Source organism: Lytechinus variegatus, chromosome 3 (genome assembly GCF_018143015.1).
Source record: "Lytechinus variegatus isolate NC3 chromosome 3, Lvar_3.0, whole genome shotgun sequence".
In the NCBI taxonomy this organism is placed as follows: domain Eukaryota; kingdom Metazoa; phylum Echinodermata; class Echinoidea; order Temnopleuroida; family Toxopneustidae; genus Lytechinus; species Lytechinus variegatus.
The window spans coordinates 29236319-29253256 of NC_054742.1; the positions used below are offsets into that span (position 1 = coordinate 29236319).

Sequence of the window (16938 nt, forward strand, 5' to 3'; positions counted from 1 at the left end):
ATCTTAACTTACACACAGCTTTATGAAACACCAACCAGGATGACAAATTGGGAGACACTAACTGGAACAAATTTGAAAATCCATTCAAGCATGCCATTGTTTTAGACAATGCTACAACCATGTAAACGGGGTACAGAGTTTAGCTGTATCTTGTTTTGGGAATGAATGCTATTTGTAATGTTGTGAAAACCAGAAAGATGGAGCTGCATGTTTATGTATGTTAAGGCATAGAGAGACTCTACATCAATTCACAGAGTGACTTTGGGTTGCATTGTTCTTTGAGACCATGTCCTCTATCCTGTAATGAATATTCCTATAATCATTGTACAATTTTCTTGTATAAACCCAGGCGAACATATTCAAAAGTTTGTTTTAAAAAATGCAATAGAAATATGATGAAGAAAGAATTGCTTGTTTGCTCAAGTATTATACATCAAAAACATCTGTAATGGTAAAATAGCCATTTCAACCATCAAAAAGAAGTTTAGTTGACACGGTTGATAACTTCTGGAGAAGTACAAAACAGATACCAGTATGTTGATTTCAATTTCTTAACTCTAAACAGACAGAAAAATAAAATCAAGTATTTGCAATTTATTATTACTATCACATGATATCCATCACTGACAAATGTAATATTAAATCTCATTCTGTATTCATCTCAAGCAGGGAATTCACTGAAACAATGGACTATTCAAGGAATCCAACTAGAAGTGACCCACTAGGCCCTGTTTACGAGTGAAGCTTCAAGTCAATTGGAAAGGATTTGAGCAGTCCAAAGGTTGACTTATCAAAATCAGATCATGATGGACAAGAGACCAGAGGGACCTCTCTAATAATTGCTTCAAATATTCTCTCAATAAAACAGGATAATACATGGACTGGGGTTCTATAGACAAGGGATATGATGGTCATGTATCTTAATCAGCGGCAATAAGGGATCCTATTGGTAGCAAGGCACTGATGGCAGTCTGAGGCAGATGATAGCATACCAGATGGGTTAGGAAGAGACATACAACAGGCTTATAGAAAGATCCACAGGGACTTGAATTACACCCACTCATTTAGGCGTGGTGGATTATACTACAGCGAGGTGATGAAAGCTGTTTTCTCTTCCTATGCTACATTGAAGCTTAAAGTAGGCCTAACAAACGAATATATGTATATGCAACAGGCATACAGGCAGGTGGGAGTTGCCTTGAGATCTTGATCTAGAAGTTGATTGAACTTGTATGTCTACTTTCCAATCTTTTGGGACAGTGCGGACCAGTTTTATCAATCTTGTGTCTTTGGGACTGAAAGTTGGATTCTGTGTAGGAAATGAATGTTAATTGTATTGTCTAGATTGAAAAAAACAATGTACCTGGGAATACTCTGACTATCATGACTTTTGTTGACATAAATCCCCTTATATTGGATTTTAGATGGGCATTAAGTCTTGACATACATGTAATCCCATTGTAAATCGTGAAGGAAAATGAGCACATGAAAGCAGTTAATCATTTGAAACACAATATAAAACAGACATTAGAAGGGAAAATAGAAGATAATTTATAGAAGGAAATAACACCAGAGATATAGGAAAAGGAGGAGATCTTACAATGAAATGTTAAAAGAGGAATAGACAATGCTCTCTTTCATCATAATCTTCATTCTGACAAAAATCATATCAATATTATATTTATTGAATGACAAATATAAGATTCTGAAATACAAATATATTTGGTGCAGTTTTCTCAAGACATGTGAGCTACTATAAGGGTGTGTTCAAAGTAGATTCTCAAATTTAAACAACAGCATAAATCATGATTCATAAAACAATTTCGAAACGCTGGTATGGTGAGTAACAAAGGGTGTCATTCAATTTCCCACTCCCGGTAATAAGTGTAAACAGACAAAAATTTAAATGCTGAAAGGGTACGTTTGGAAACACGATCAGCTCAGATTTTACAACCTTCAGCATCTCAAATCAAACAAAAAATGACTTTGATCACAATAAATTTTTGAAACATCTTTAAATTTGCTCTCGCAGTGAATGGAAGCCTGCACAAATGCATGCCACAATGGTCTTTTCTTGTGATGGGTCAAGCTATACAGCAAGTTGGCTGTGATCGGTCAAACTGTGCAGTAAGCTGCGCTAATAATGCGAGTGGGAAATTCAAAGATGATCTTAAAAAAAAATTGACACTAAACCATGCAACTCTTGATGGTATTTTGTAATTGCATTTTTAATCATGATTCACGTTGCTTTTTAAATTTAAAAATGGACATTGAACACATCCTGACTAGGCACTTTCAATAGGCAGTTTCACAAGCTCAATGCAAATCTACAGTTCATGCCTAAAATGAAAATGTTACCACAGCAACAGCAGTCTATTTTTTGTTCCATTGAAAAAAATTACACATATGAAATGGGATTTTAATTTTTTATTGAAAGTACTATACATGTATGATTTTTTCTTCTTCTTACCCATGTTCCCTTCTGTTTTGTAAACTTCTCCTTTTTCTCCCCTCCTCCTTTTTCTCCCCTCTTTCTTCTCCTCCTCATTCTTCTTTTACATGTTTCTGTACACTTGCCCGTTGAAAATATCATGAATTACTAAGGTATTTATTATTTATCACCTGATATCAATTACTCATAGGATGCTGTTTTTTTTTCATCCAGGTCAAACCATTCAAAATGAGTCACTTAATCTTGACCATGGTGCAAAATCCTTGTATTTTCTGGCACTTAAATGATAGCAAGCAATCTTCAAATGATTACTTTTCTGATTAATCAACCTAAACAATAAAGAAAAATGTAAAATGGAAGCCATCACCTGTCTACAAGACTACTTACACCACCATAAAAATAAAGGGTGCATTTATGCACCACTTTTATTACCCTAGAATCATGATCTGAATCATGCTTCAAATCATGATTCTGCAGAATCATGATTGCGATTTATAGTCAAAAGTGAAAATAACCGTCACTGTATTGGGCTACTTTTGGTTTGACTCTTGCCAAGCTCAAGGCACGCACTATGCTCAGTGTATGTACGTAATTATGCATTTGTCACGTGCATTATTTTAACTTCAAGTTCTGAGTTGGTCATCGTATCATCCACTGCTTTTTGATACTTTTTGTCATGTCTTCAACTGTTCTAGTAAATGAACTAACTGAACACACAATGATCTCAGTTGTTATTGAGTTAACAGTGTCAATATTAAATTGGATCTACGCTAAATTTCATTTCTGAACACCACTTTCATTAAACTGACAAGATGAGTAAAAGTAAACATAATGAGGTATAATAGAATGAATTCTGGAAGGAAAAGATTGATTTTACGAGAGCCGTAACATGTGCGATTACTTCCTCTGTCAAACTGCAAACTGTGATGCGTAATAGATCGGCCCAAATCCGAGGAGAAACAGCATTGGAATGAAGGTCGTCTAAACACTGATTCTGTTGTATTGTGATTCATGATTGTGTTTTGAATCATGATTCAAATCATGATTCTGGCTTTAGGTCGCATAAACGCACCATAGACACACATAATATGGCTGATAGAAATTTCATGAAATTTAACATTGAAGCCATGAGAACTAACAGGAGGCCCTAACAATGCATCTCAGCACCTTGTTTGATTTCCATTAGTCCATTTCAGATTACCAAATTGACTTTCACACCTCGTGAGATTTTAATACTCCCTCTTTGAGGCTACCAATCCAGGTAAGTGGTTCCAATCACAATATTCTACACACAAATCATGAGGGCCAAGGTATTATCTTATGTGGAAGATTTCATGTGATAGAATATGACTCTCCCGTGCCCTGACTACTAGACAATGTCTCTTGGATGGAAACAAAGGCCTTTGACAGAGTTATATATGAAGTCTCTCGCAAGTCAGCCTATAGGCCTACACATGTGATTTACATTACATCACAGTTTGGTCTGGCACTTTATATAGACCTGTATTCTAAACTTTGGTTTATTTTAAAACTGTGTTATAAAGTTGCTGTTGGATAACTCATTGAGACTCAAACTATTATCAGTAGGCCTACTTGTTCAATATTTTCAGCTCATTCAACAATTATTTATAACTGTCTGGAATAATAACAAAATTTGTTTTTTCACCGTTAAAGATTGAGGAAAGAACACAGTAAGCATAACAGACAGGGTAAACAAAATGTTAACATTTTTGGCTTCCAAATTCCAACAACTTACTGAGACCATGTAGCCTATGTGAAATTGGAGCTCAGAATATGGGCCATAGTTTCTTGACATATGGCAATAACTTAAGGCCTATTACTGTTTACTAGACAAATTTAATAAAAAGCTTAATTTCTTCCCCAACCTACTTTGAATTTTCATTATTCTATTTTACAGATACATTCTTACCTTTTTATCTCACTTATGTAGGCTTGCCACGGTTGTAAGATTGAGGCCCCCATCCACCCCAATATATTTTAAGGCGGCCGTTTGACCTTGATGTCAGTTAGTATGAAGCCCCTAGATCACTTTTAGTCGCTAGGCACTCTGTGCATACATCTAAGCATTTAGTGTAGTCAATTAAGAGCAAACTAGCCAACCATACACCACACTCGCAATTAGCTAAGAGGTTATAAGTCTGAGCGGTCCCCATTGCTCTTTGTACCATCATCAAAAGAGCCAATCTTCGATTACGTCTACTTTAGGAGTATTGCGGTATAAGCATAACACATAACACATTACAACCATTATTCACTTTTCATAACATGAAAGATAGAAAAAAAAGCTTGTACAAAAGTGAGATTTTGTTGATTTTGTAAAAAAATAAAAAGACAAAGCCAAGTTGACACTGACATTTCTGTTCATAATAATCAAGTAAACTTTCAGGAAGCACATTTAAACTAAGCAGCTATATTTAGCCTAGGGGTCCAATAGTGAATGTGAGTTTTTGTCATTTAGGTATTAAATGCATGTATGTTCCTATTACTAATAAAAAATTACAGAGAAATCATTCATACAAATCTGTGGGCTTACCATGCTACATCCATATATAACAACAAGCATGACATATGTTTGCAGGCACAGACCCTGGATGAAACTTTGATCAATGAGTGAGACTTCACACAAGACTAGCATATACTGTTCCTGAACGAGAGGAATCTTATGTACACAATCCATGTTAGGCTGTGCATTCAGCCCACTGTAACACAAAGCTTAAGGTGGGTCAGTTTGGAATGTACGGTTCCTAAAGTGATATGAAAGTGACTATTTTATTGAAATTCTCACCGGGTAGGGTTGATATTGATAATGTATTTATTGCTATTCTTGTCAATAATTGCTTGTTTTTTGCCACTTAGCGATACTGTGACCTTTCTCTCGTCGGTAATACCTGCTATTATGAAGGGACACAGTGATTTTCAGCGATTTCATGCAATTTACAGAAATGGCCCTTTGAAAGTGGCTTTTCAAATGGAAAATCAGGGAAAACATATTTTTCCTCAAACTGCACAGAACAGCAACAAAATACAAATACTTACTAGCCACAAAACACAATCAAACGCAAACTTCACTATAATCATGACAATCCAAACATCGTTACTGCACTCGACTCCATTCGATCAAATTTTGCATTAAAGATAAAAGTTTAAAGAAGTCGATTTATTTCATATGAATTTTGGCATGATGTAAGGAATACTTAAATCATATTTTTACTTTGCAGCAAGCCCTGTGGTCAGAGTAAAGTCCAAAACGGCTTCAAGTTGCAGCCAATTATGACGTCATTACGATTTTGAATTGAATTTGTTTTTATTCATTCAGGGAGGCTAGAACTAGTCTGAATTTCGATTTCAGCAGTCCCTACCACTATTCTGACCTCTGATCCGTATGATTTTATTAGTTGGAATGTCCATATAAGATGTTATCACAATTTCTTTGAGATTCGGATCGCAACGAATCGCATAGTGTGAAGGCAGCTAGCACACAGCCGTGTGTTACTTCCCTCTACGTTTGAAGATGTACATCAAATGGCGGATAGGCAAAAGACGTTGAGTGCTCAGAAAGATGTCCAAAAAGCCCTAAAATTATCGATAAAACTTCATCCAACCCTAAAATAATGCTAATAACGTGAAAGGTGAGGAAGTATTTATGCTAAATATGTTTAATAAAAGGTGTTAGGTAATTATTTACATCCGATGAAAGCAGATTTTAAAGCGTTCTTGGTACAGTGGCAGATACAAATTTTGACTAACGCGAGTATGTGACATCACTACAATGCATAAAAAATGCGGATTAATTATGTGCTTTTGTCAATATTTATTGATATCAGTAAGATATTTTCAGCTAAGATATCGAAAGAGAATTTTCTCAATGATAACAGCCCTATCCTATCACTAAGTTCACATTAGTCAATAGGGACCTTAAATGGCAAGTCCTCAAGGTTGTATATATTATTCTTCTTTGTACCTTACATTGCTCCAAATCTAATTTGAAAAATAAATAATTATCTCAGAATTAATTAAAGCTCACACATGGCCCAATGCTTGAAGTCGTAGACATGCAAAAATGATTACATCAAAATACAGTATACTCTATGTATGTGGTGTAATAACTGGGTAAATAGTTTGTGTGTGTGTATGAACAGAGTAGACTGATGTAATTTTGAAAGCATATGAAGTCAGTTATTATTGCCGGTCTTCAAAACCAAACAATCATAATTCTGTAATAGATTGCAAATATTTCAGCTTCTTGCAACACCTTCTAAAGTTTAACTATCAAGCTAATATCATCACAATCAAACCTAATCATCATGTCAAGTGTCAACATGTTCCTATCTACTTTAGATGTACATTGAAGTAATTCCATATCGATAGAAGGATTAATTAGGAAATAGGAGGAATTTATACGCGTTTCAAATAAGAACAAATTAAAATAGAATGCACAATTGTACCTTATTGTGATATTCCCGGCATTAATTCATTTACAAATGGCAAATTCTATTGCATCACTTAATCCACCCAAGGCAAGACTGGTTTACTAAAATACATGGTAATTTCACTGCAAATGCAAAATCCTGCATGTTTAAATATCAATTATTACCGTAATAAAAAAAAAATTAAACCAATTTTTCATAGACCTGTGAGTATAAGCATCTCTGTATTTGAAATAAATCAATCATTGTTTTAAAATATACATATATGTTCAAGTCCACTAATCAATATCAACCTTGTCCTAATCACTTCTGTAATAGCCAAGATTACAATCTACATCATCCTAAAGAGGTCTGATTCTTATCATAGGAGAAAGGGTTAAAAAAAATGAGGAACAATGTTACTCTTTGCATCCTGGATGGCTCATTTGGCTTTATAACTATGCACCTGTGTAAAGGTCATGGGAACCTTACCATCACTGCCAAAGTGATTAAAAAGATTACAAAGATAATATATACATTATAATCCATGGAAATTATCCCCATAAATTTTGAAAAGGTTCAGATGATTCTAATAGGGTAAGTAGAGTACCTTTACAAAAATCAGAGCTGCATCGTTCATGCAGGAATCCCACAAGCGGCCTTTCATTACCAATTCCCACACTTCATCATAGACAAAGCAATGGGGAATGCAGGAAAGAATAGACGCAAAGCGGGATTCCTGAAAAAACAGATGCAGCACAGAAATTTGACAATAAACGCTTCAAAGGCAATGTAGCTAAATATATCTGTGAGAGTGAATGTCGCATTGAAGTAATCCATCTGACTATTCTAGACTTAATCTGATTCTAGTTGCCATGTCAAATCAATGTAAATAGAGCCTAAAAGTGTGAAGAGGGCTAAGTAGACAAAACTGTATATTTCCAAGATGCCTGTAAAATAAGAACCTCACCATGACTCTCTGTGTTTCATTTCTTTAAAAGTCCTGTATGGTTAACATGAAATAGGAGAATACAAGGGTGCATTTTTTTTGCGGTTGACAAGAAACACATTTCATCCATGTTTGTAGTGTTTCAAGAAGCATTTGAGAATACTTCTCAATCCCTTTTCAAATTATGAGATGACAGAAGAAGAATATTAATGATAATTGTGTCACCTTCTTCATTTTGAATTATTTGCAACAAAGGAATTAATGCAGAGATAGGCTACTGGTTATCTCCAGACCTATACTGACTGATGACCAATGATTGACAGATAAATCAATGAAGATGTTGTCAAAACAAACCAAGCAGCCCATAGTTTGTTTTTTCTCACACCCTTCTCCTGTTGATTACCTCGTCAAACCTACGTTTTACCTCCAAGCTTTTTCTTCATTCCTCAGTGCAACTTTGACTAGATATTTTCTTATGCAAAGATCGTAATTAAACAAATAATTTTCATTGGAAGAACATAGTCATGTGTAATTCAGGTTAGCCTATTGTATCTTTGTATTGTATTTTCCTTTTTTTCTTCCTCTCACCTAATCTCTTTGGAGTTACATGTATGTGGGTATGTGTGTGTGTGGTGACATTTGTGTTTTCCATACACACACCTAATACTACTGGTCCACAATCTGATTTTGGAACAAACTGCATTTTGCTTATTATATGTCAAGTTTCTTTTTATTTGAAGTTCACAATAGTAATGTAACAATTTTTGATGACTGCAAGCTTCTGTTTTTAGTAAAAACTAAATTGGTTTAATCATACATGTAGCTAATCATACTACTGCTATGATGTCATACTAGATATCTAATTCACTTTTATTCTTATGAGGATGGTAACATAGTCACAGATTTGAACATGAGTATTTGTATTTGTAAAATGTCCCATATCTCATTATTAACATGAAGATGTACTAGTTTTATTTCAAAATCGGTTCACACACCAATCGTATTGTATGCGGTGGCCTTTATGGCAAGGAATTATTTCATGCATGTAGTTAACGCTTTGAATTATTCTTAATGTACGCACTGACATTTAAATGGGCATCATAAAAACAAGAGGAAAATATCCCAGAGTATCCCTAAAGGAGTAATTAATTATACTCATGTTTTTGAATTAGTGAAATAACAGGATGTGTACACCTCATTTGTTCATTATCCATCTGCTCAAGTTGAGGCTCTGGTCATTCCATTGTACTCAGCCTTGCAATCTAATAATAATAATAATAATAATAATGATAATGATAATGATAATAAACCTAACTTTGTATAGCGCATCTTTTATATGAATACATTCAGCTGCGCTAGTTCAGAGCTCTTTTTTCTTAATTCTATGTGTACAAAGAAATTTCTTTTTTAAAAGAATTCTGTTTTCAATTTTAATTTGAAGATATTAAGCGATGGAGAACTTATGTCGCTTGCTATTCCAAAGCTTGGGGGGCAGCAAGTGCAAATGTGCGATCGCTGAGGGTGACTTTTGTTTTGTGAAAGGAGATCTGGAACAATAAGTTATCTGTGGAACTTCGCAGACTTCGACTATGTGATTGGGTTTTAAGTTTCAGTAATTCTGTTGTGCAGTATGTTGAGTGCCATTGATTAGACTACTTATAATGCGAAAAGCAAGGGACCGAGTCATGAACCCTGGGGCAAAGGGTACTGGGAAAGAATCTGAGACAGTAGGCTACCATCAATTACAACTGTTTGATGCCGATCAGACAAGTACGACTTTATCCAATTCAGAGCAATACCACTGATACCGAAATAATCCTTCAGTTTCCAATAATCTGGTGTGGTCTGTAGTGTCAAAAGCACTACTCAATTCAAGTAATAACAAGTGTGATTTTCTGATTGTCCAATGCCATCAGAATATCATTCTTTAGCCTCAGTAGTGTGGTTTTTGTACTATGAAAGTGTCTATATATGCAGATTGGTTGATGGAAGAAAGTGAGTTTCTATTTCTATTCTACTGTAAAAATTTGTTGTGTGGCTGCACCTTCGAATGTACTATAAGTTGCTTACAGGTCTTAGATTACAAAATTCAGGATCTAGACCTTGCTGTTTCAATAATGATGAAACCAGGACTACTTTTCATTCCTTAAGAAAATGACCTGTAGACAGGGAGACATTGATCATAGACGCTAGTTGTATAGCATTGATATGTTGCATAATAATCTTTGTTAGAAGTAAATCGGCAGAGCAAGACTTCTTACTGAGCTTCATCACCAATTTGTCTACTTCTCACTCACATAAAGGTTTAAATTCATCAAACTTGATACCTTCAGGTACTTGGAGATAAACTTGATGATTTAATATCAATATCATCCATCAAATTTATACAAGTTTGAATATCAATGTGAATACTAAGAACTTTATCATGAAAGAATTTTTCCAAGTTGATCACCAAAGTCTTCCTATCAATGTTACATGGCACGTACCACTGAATGTTTGTTTGAGACATTCAGCAGACATTTAACAACAGTGAACAAGCCCTTTACGTCATCCTTGTTACGTGCTATCAAGTCTTTGTGACAGGTTCTGTGAGCAGCATTTTTCTTATACTCGTTCAGACATTGATCGGTTCTTTTTCTATGCCATTTTTTTCTCTCCTTTACAACATTGTACATGTATTAACATTGAATGAAGCCTCAACATGAGTTAGGAAAGATTGTATAATGAGACACTGAAGTCCCTTCATGGGGAAAAGCATAAATAATACAATTCAAATGAATAAAGGGGGGTAAGACAATGAACAAGTGGAATGCCTCTGGCCGTCTCACCTGCATCACGCGGTTCAATATAGCAGCAGTGCTGACTTTGAATACTACTCTAACTCGCACAAGATGTTCAGTGATACATGGTTACTCTTACGTCCACTTCTTATGAACTAGACAAATAAACTTACAGAGATATGATGGTTATTCAACAAAAAAAAACCAACATGGCCGAAGTTCACTGACCTTACATGACCTTTGACCTTGATCATGTGACCTGAAACTCGCACAGGATGTTCAGTGATACTTGATTACTCTTATGTACAAGTTTCATGAATCAGATCCATAAACTTTCAAAGTTATGATGGTAATTCAACAGATACATCCAATTTGGAGAAAGTTCATTGACCTTTGACCTTGGTCATGTGACCTGAAACGTGCACAGGATGTTCAGTGATACTTGATTACTCTAATCTCCAAGTTTAATGAACTAGACCAATAAACTTTCAAAGTTATAAAAAAAATGGGGATGGAAAGCTCAATACTTCCTAGAAAACAATGGCTTAATATTCAGCATGAAGCAAAAGGTCCAACTTTCTGAAATAGAATTTACATGTTTTCAAAATCAATGTTTAAACATTTCATTGCATATCCTCACAAGAAAACCGAGAGAGGAAAAAGAAAAAAAAAGTAGAGGTCACATCAAATTAATTTAGTTCCTATGGAAAAAAGCAACTCTTTATCCAGATGAGACAAATTAGGATAAGGAGTGGCATATTCATACTGTCAAATTCAGAAAAGTACGCGACAATAACAAGAATTTGTTCTGGCATAAAACTGAAAACAAAATTGGCATGTTCACATATTAAGACATAATTCTCATTATTATGGGCCTTCGACAAGACTTCTGTATTCTTTTAAGTAGATGCATAAAGTACTTGCGTCACATTAAAAGTGTTTGTACTTTGCTTACAAACTGCAAATATCCTGTAACATTAGTCCATACATACTGATGTTATCAAGAATGGAGCATTCATCATTCTATTCTAAAAAAATCAGAATCTTAAATATATGAAAACCATTCTTATTTCAAAAGCGAAAAAAAGACAGATATTGAAAGGTTTAGATCAATTGTATTCCCCATTACCTTTTGTCACTGAAATCATAACACAATGCTATGATTTCAACTACTATGTATGCATGTTGTGACTCATGTACAGCAAATTAAAATTGCATTTTCTAAATTTGCCATTTATTTTCATTCACCATTCTTATTGACATCCTTTCAGCAGATACACAAAGTATGAATGCATTCATGTGTTGCTTGATATTGCTTGATTTAATTCAATAGTTTTACATGCTGAGATAATGTGTGCCAAGGTCACATATTTGCTAATTGTTTGATATGCAAGCAGCATATGTTTGTCTCCGTTGACAATGTTCCGCAGATTTTTTCATCCTTGTACAAAAGCAATTAATTTCAAAGAGCCATGATGTGCCGAATGTTGCATCAAAGGCATGACCTTTTCTTTCAGCCGCAGCTAAATTAGCCTAATTAAGCTCGTCCTAGACCTAATGGGTTTCACCGTTTATGATGCAACCACGTCTGTCTGCTCCCCAAGTCAAACTCGTGTTGCTCCTTGGAAAAATGTTCCTTCTTAAATTACTTTTGAGTTGGCTTGTACGAATGCACTCAAGATAGTTTCATACCTCCCTGATCAGGAAAAAACCTTGGTATAAAGGCAAGTGTAGAAGCAATTTACAAGTAATAACTCCAAAAGAAAGAAAATAAAATTTTGGGTTGATGAAGTTTCCAATTATGAATCACACACATGTTAGAGTGTTCTTTCATTTCCAGGGGCTCACACCCCTACAGGTATATTTTGTGTAATGTGAATCAATCTAACATCTCTTTTTTACCCAATTCATACATGGAAGAAATGGCCATCATCAAGCTTTCTTTACGTGACATCCAACCTGGCTATGACTGAAATGCATGCTTGAGAGAACAATGCACATCACTGTTACTACACACATAAAATCTATAATGGCTTGTAGCAAAAGATGTGTTCCACCAAGTTATTGATAGCATACATACCACTGGCACACACTTCACTTGCAAGATTTCAGTTTGGATCGCCCCTCAAACCATGCACATATAGTCATGTTTTAAGGACTCTCACTATCAGAATGGATATGAAATTTAATTTTTTTTCAAATTAATTATAAAACCATCCTCTTTGTGTTAATCTCTCACTAGCTACACCTCTAAAAGAGCCTTTAGAGATTGGATCAAGGTATACTTCTAAGAATATCTACCCCCTCTAATGAAATAATTACCAAGGCCCACGTTGGTACTTGAATAAAGGAGAGGGAGAGCCATAATACAAATGGCATTCAGGCCCACTAATTGTATTTCAGATGATTACCGGCACCGACTGGTGCAGACTGAATGTTTGACATTCTTGTGCCTTGTTGGCTACACATTGAACTGTTGCTTATGTGAAGGTCCTCTTCAAAGACAGCCACCATGGAGACAGTCCAAGTCACATAGGAACAATGCATGTGCCATTCACGAGAATCCATGTTTTAATACAGGGCAGAACTGAACACTTGGTAGATTATCAGAAGTGTTGAGGCAGGACATCAAGACAAACTTAATGACGATATCTATGTAGAATTTATTTATTTTCAGTTTTCATTGAAAGCTACTTGCACTGAAGTTTTTACTCATTTATTTTTTTTGTCTTACCTTAAGGTCTCTATGTACAATTCCTTTGCTATGGATGTATGTTGTAGCTTCAAGTATCTGTCTGACTATCTCACTGGCATCTTTTTCTGTGTAATTACCTTTGGCCACAATCCTATCAAATAGTTCTCCACCTGATACTCTGTATACAGATAAACACAAACAAATAGAAAATGATGGGGTTTTTCAACTCTCAACCATGATCAATATTTTCATGCAAAAATGTGTAATATGACAGAGATTGGGAAAAAACTTTATTTTTCATATGCAACAATGATCTCATCTCATCATCCCATTCCGTTTCCATTTCCTTAAGATGCATTGTAAATGTAAAACCCCCAAAATATCTTGTTTAAGCTTGTTTTGTAACAAGCAAACCTTCCTTACTATCTACTGAATTTTCAGCAGAATTGAAGTCTGCCCATCCTTGAGGAGGCTCCAATAACATGTTTTGTTCAATCATATTATGTGAAATCTATGTGCCTGTCCCCAATGGAATCATGATCATTATCAACCATTTTTGCTCATCATGAAAAAGGTACAATATCTGTACTTCTAGAATGATGGGTGACGAAACGAGAGAATGAAAAATGAAGTGAGACTTCAACTATCATGAAAAGAAAAAATCATTTTCAACACAAGTTGCACAATACCCTTCTACACACATATCGAGCCATAAACACTTTTTATAAATCTCAGACAAACCAGTTACCATAGAAACTATTTTCAATGCATTTTCAATTATGACAAATATCTCCTTATACTGGCCTTGAAAGTATCGGTTGATTAAGATGTGTTTTTGTTGTTTTTGCAATGATTATTAAAGCAGAATTAAGCATTAGAAACCCGACTAACCGAATCAGAAGTAATACCAAAGTACAATAACAAATTGCAGTGGCACACACAATTTGACATGTTCAATACTGCGGTGTACATTCTCAGATGCGGGGAAACTATTGTATAAAACAAGGGAAATCAATTATAATATGATTTACATGTAGTATTGTACTGTATACATCACACATTTGTTTATATCCCCAGACATTTAAGATTGGTCATGTACTTGTATCGAAAAATGAAATACCAATAATCTTCATCTTTTATCTCAATAAACTTTATGTAAATTACACGAGACCATATGGGTATCAAAGAAGGGAGGAGGGGGTAAAGAATGTAAATGACCACATTGGACATGGTTAAAATGAACTAGATGTAGGGTAGAAGGGGGGTTACAAGGTAAAATGACCCAAGTGAAAAATAGACAAAATGGTTGAAAGTGAACTAGATGTAGAATCTACAATAGATGAGAACCTAGAGGGCATTGACACTTGATAATACCCAATCACTATGAGCAACTGAAAGGGTAACTTCAGACAGTGTGAATTAGGCTACTAAAATGAGCCCCAACAATCAATTTGGGATTTAACAAATTATGATAATACTTGCTACACTGACAGCCCAATTCAATGTTGATACTTATAGTCTCCTTTCAAGTTGGGTGTTGTGCCTATATGTTTTCTTTTGCTCGAAAAACTAATAACACCAGTCCTCTGATTGTGAATCACCCAATATGATCCATAATCATTTAGTTCAACCTGTTTTATACATAAAAAGAGCCAAGGGTGTGTGTTCCATTCTAGTTTATAACCCTTGATGTACCTCTTCATTCTCATGAATTATCTATCCCTCCTGCGCATAGCTTGCAAGACAACCTTCAGTGAATGACCTCAGAACACAAGGGGTAATCAACGAACAAGATAGTCTATCCATCTTCTAGGTCATACATCATCATATTACCCCCCCCCCCCCCCGTAATATAAAAGGTTGCGATGAATTGCAAATATGAAAACTGCTGTGATTGGTTCCAGGTCGGAGTTTTGAACAAAGTGCATATACACTGATGATCTTGATTGATCACAGGCATCTAGCGATTGATCACAAACCTTTAGGTTACAGAGCCCTGTTCATGAATAACTACCAATCTATTCCCTTGCTGTCAGTAAGTGCATCAATCCCTCCCTTATCCTCGATCACAGTCCATAGGCATGGCAAAGTGCTATCATGGATCTATTATAGCTAAGACTGCCTGGGTCTTTTTAGATCTACATTGGTGGCCATAAAGATCCAATTTACAAGGTGGTTAGAACATTCTAGCGTGGGCTTTGATAATGCAAAAAAATTATCAAAAAAAGAACATCTCGCAGTAAACCATTCTTGCCAATTTATGCAAAATTCTCACAGCATAGGCAAATCTTGTGAGCACGGTCTGTTTAAAAATGACTAATTCACATGCTAGGAAAAGTGAATTTGCAAGAGCAACTTAAACATGCGCCCTCCTTGAAGACAACATGGATTCCTATCCAAGAAACGTGATGTCCTCAAGGCTATACACAGGTATTAAGGCCTTGCTCCTATTGCTCATTGCTCTGTTGCCGCTGAAAAAAGTAGTAATGTGGCATCTTGGAATATGCAAATCTTGTTTTTACCTCAATACAATTATCATTAAGTATTAAAGACCATGGCCCTTTAAATCCAAGGCCTGAACCATGGTTTACGCAGATTTCATTAGCATTTCATTGTAAATGAGTGCACTGAATGCATGCTTTTGTAACAGGTTGCCTAATTTAATGCTTATCAATTGTGAATTTACAGGTAGTTTGGTGATCGATTTGATTTGTGTATTGATTTACAGAAAAATGGGCTCATTAGTTAAAACACAGTTAGCTACATGTAATTGTAATGCTTAAACAAGTGTAAATTTACCACCCCAGATAGTGCGCATTCATTATTGAACTTTTTCTCAATATATATTTCACCATTTTAAGTGCAATCAAGGCGCGCTAGGCATAATTCATAGATTAGATATGCAAAAACTGTGGTTAAGACAATTTATTCAGAACCACTTTTGTGGATTTTGGCCAATATTTCTCTCAACTCCATCAAATGCAATGCCATGCTGTCATCAACATGTCCAATTACTCCCACCATCACCACTTTTTTCTCACTCCTACACATCCTTCCCCCCATCCAATGCCAGAGGGGGACTCCATATTGGTGGATACTGCCTCAAATATGCTTTTCACACTGCAATTTTTTTTTCCTTAACTCTGGGAAATTGGTGGGCTAAGGGGGGGTCTTAGCCCCACCAATTTCCTGGAGTTAAGCTTAGCCCTTTCGTTTTCACACTACATTTTAGCAAAGTGGGCTATCACGGTAAATAGTACGGTACTATCTGGCCCTGCAAAAAAGCAGGGTTAGCGGGCTTAAATGCTTTTCACACTGCATTTCCTTAACCCCATACTATCCTTAACCCCCGGACTATTCTTAACCCATACTATCTGCTCAGCCGGCCTTAATGCCTTAACCCTGGACTATCCCTCAGCTCATGAATATTGATGAATTTACCATACAGAGCGTTTTTAACGTGCAATTCGGCTTCTCTGACTGGCTAATGCTTAGCCCCACTTTCCTTAGCCCTGTTCGTTTTCACACTGCATCTCTTAGCACCGCAAGTGTGGTGCTAGCACCACAATAATACGCTTTTAAAACTGCAGATAGTATGGGGTTCAGAAAGACAGTGAAAATAAAAAAAAATAGTA

General features: G+C 35.5%; 1 protein-coding gene across 1 annotated transcript in view; it reads right to left on the minus strand.

The window, feature by feature from the left end:
• The window catches only part of LOC121412000 (calcium/calmodulin-dependent protein kinase type 1D-like), an 85692-nt gene that overhangs the window by 39118 nt on the left and 29636 nt on the right, over positions 1-16938 (minus strand). Inside the window, exon 4 of the mRNA XM_041604913.1 lies at positions 13343-13481. Within this exon, the coding sequence (XP_041460847.1) occupies positions 13343-13481 (139 nt within the window). The remainder of the gene's footprint in view (positions 1-13342; positions 13482-16938) is intronic.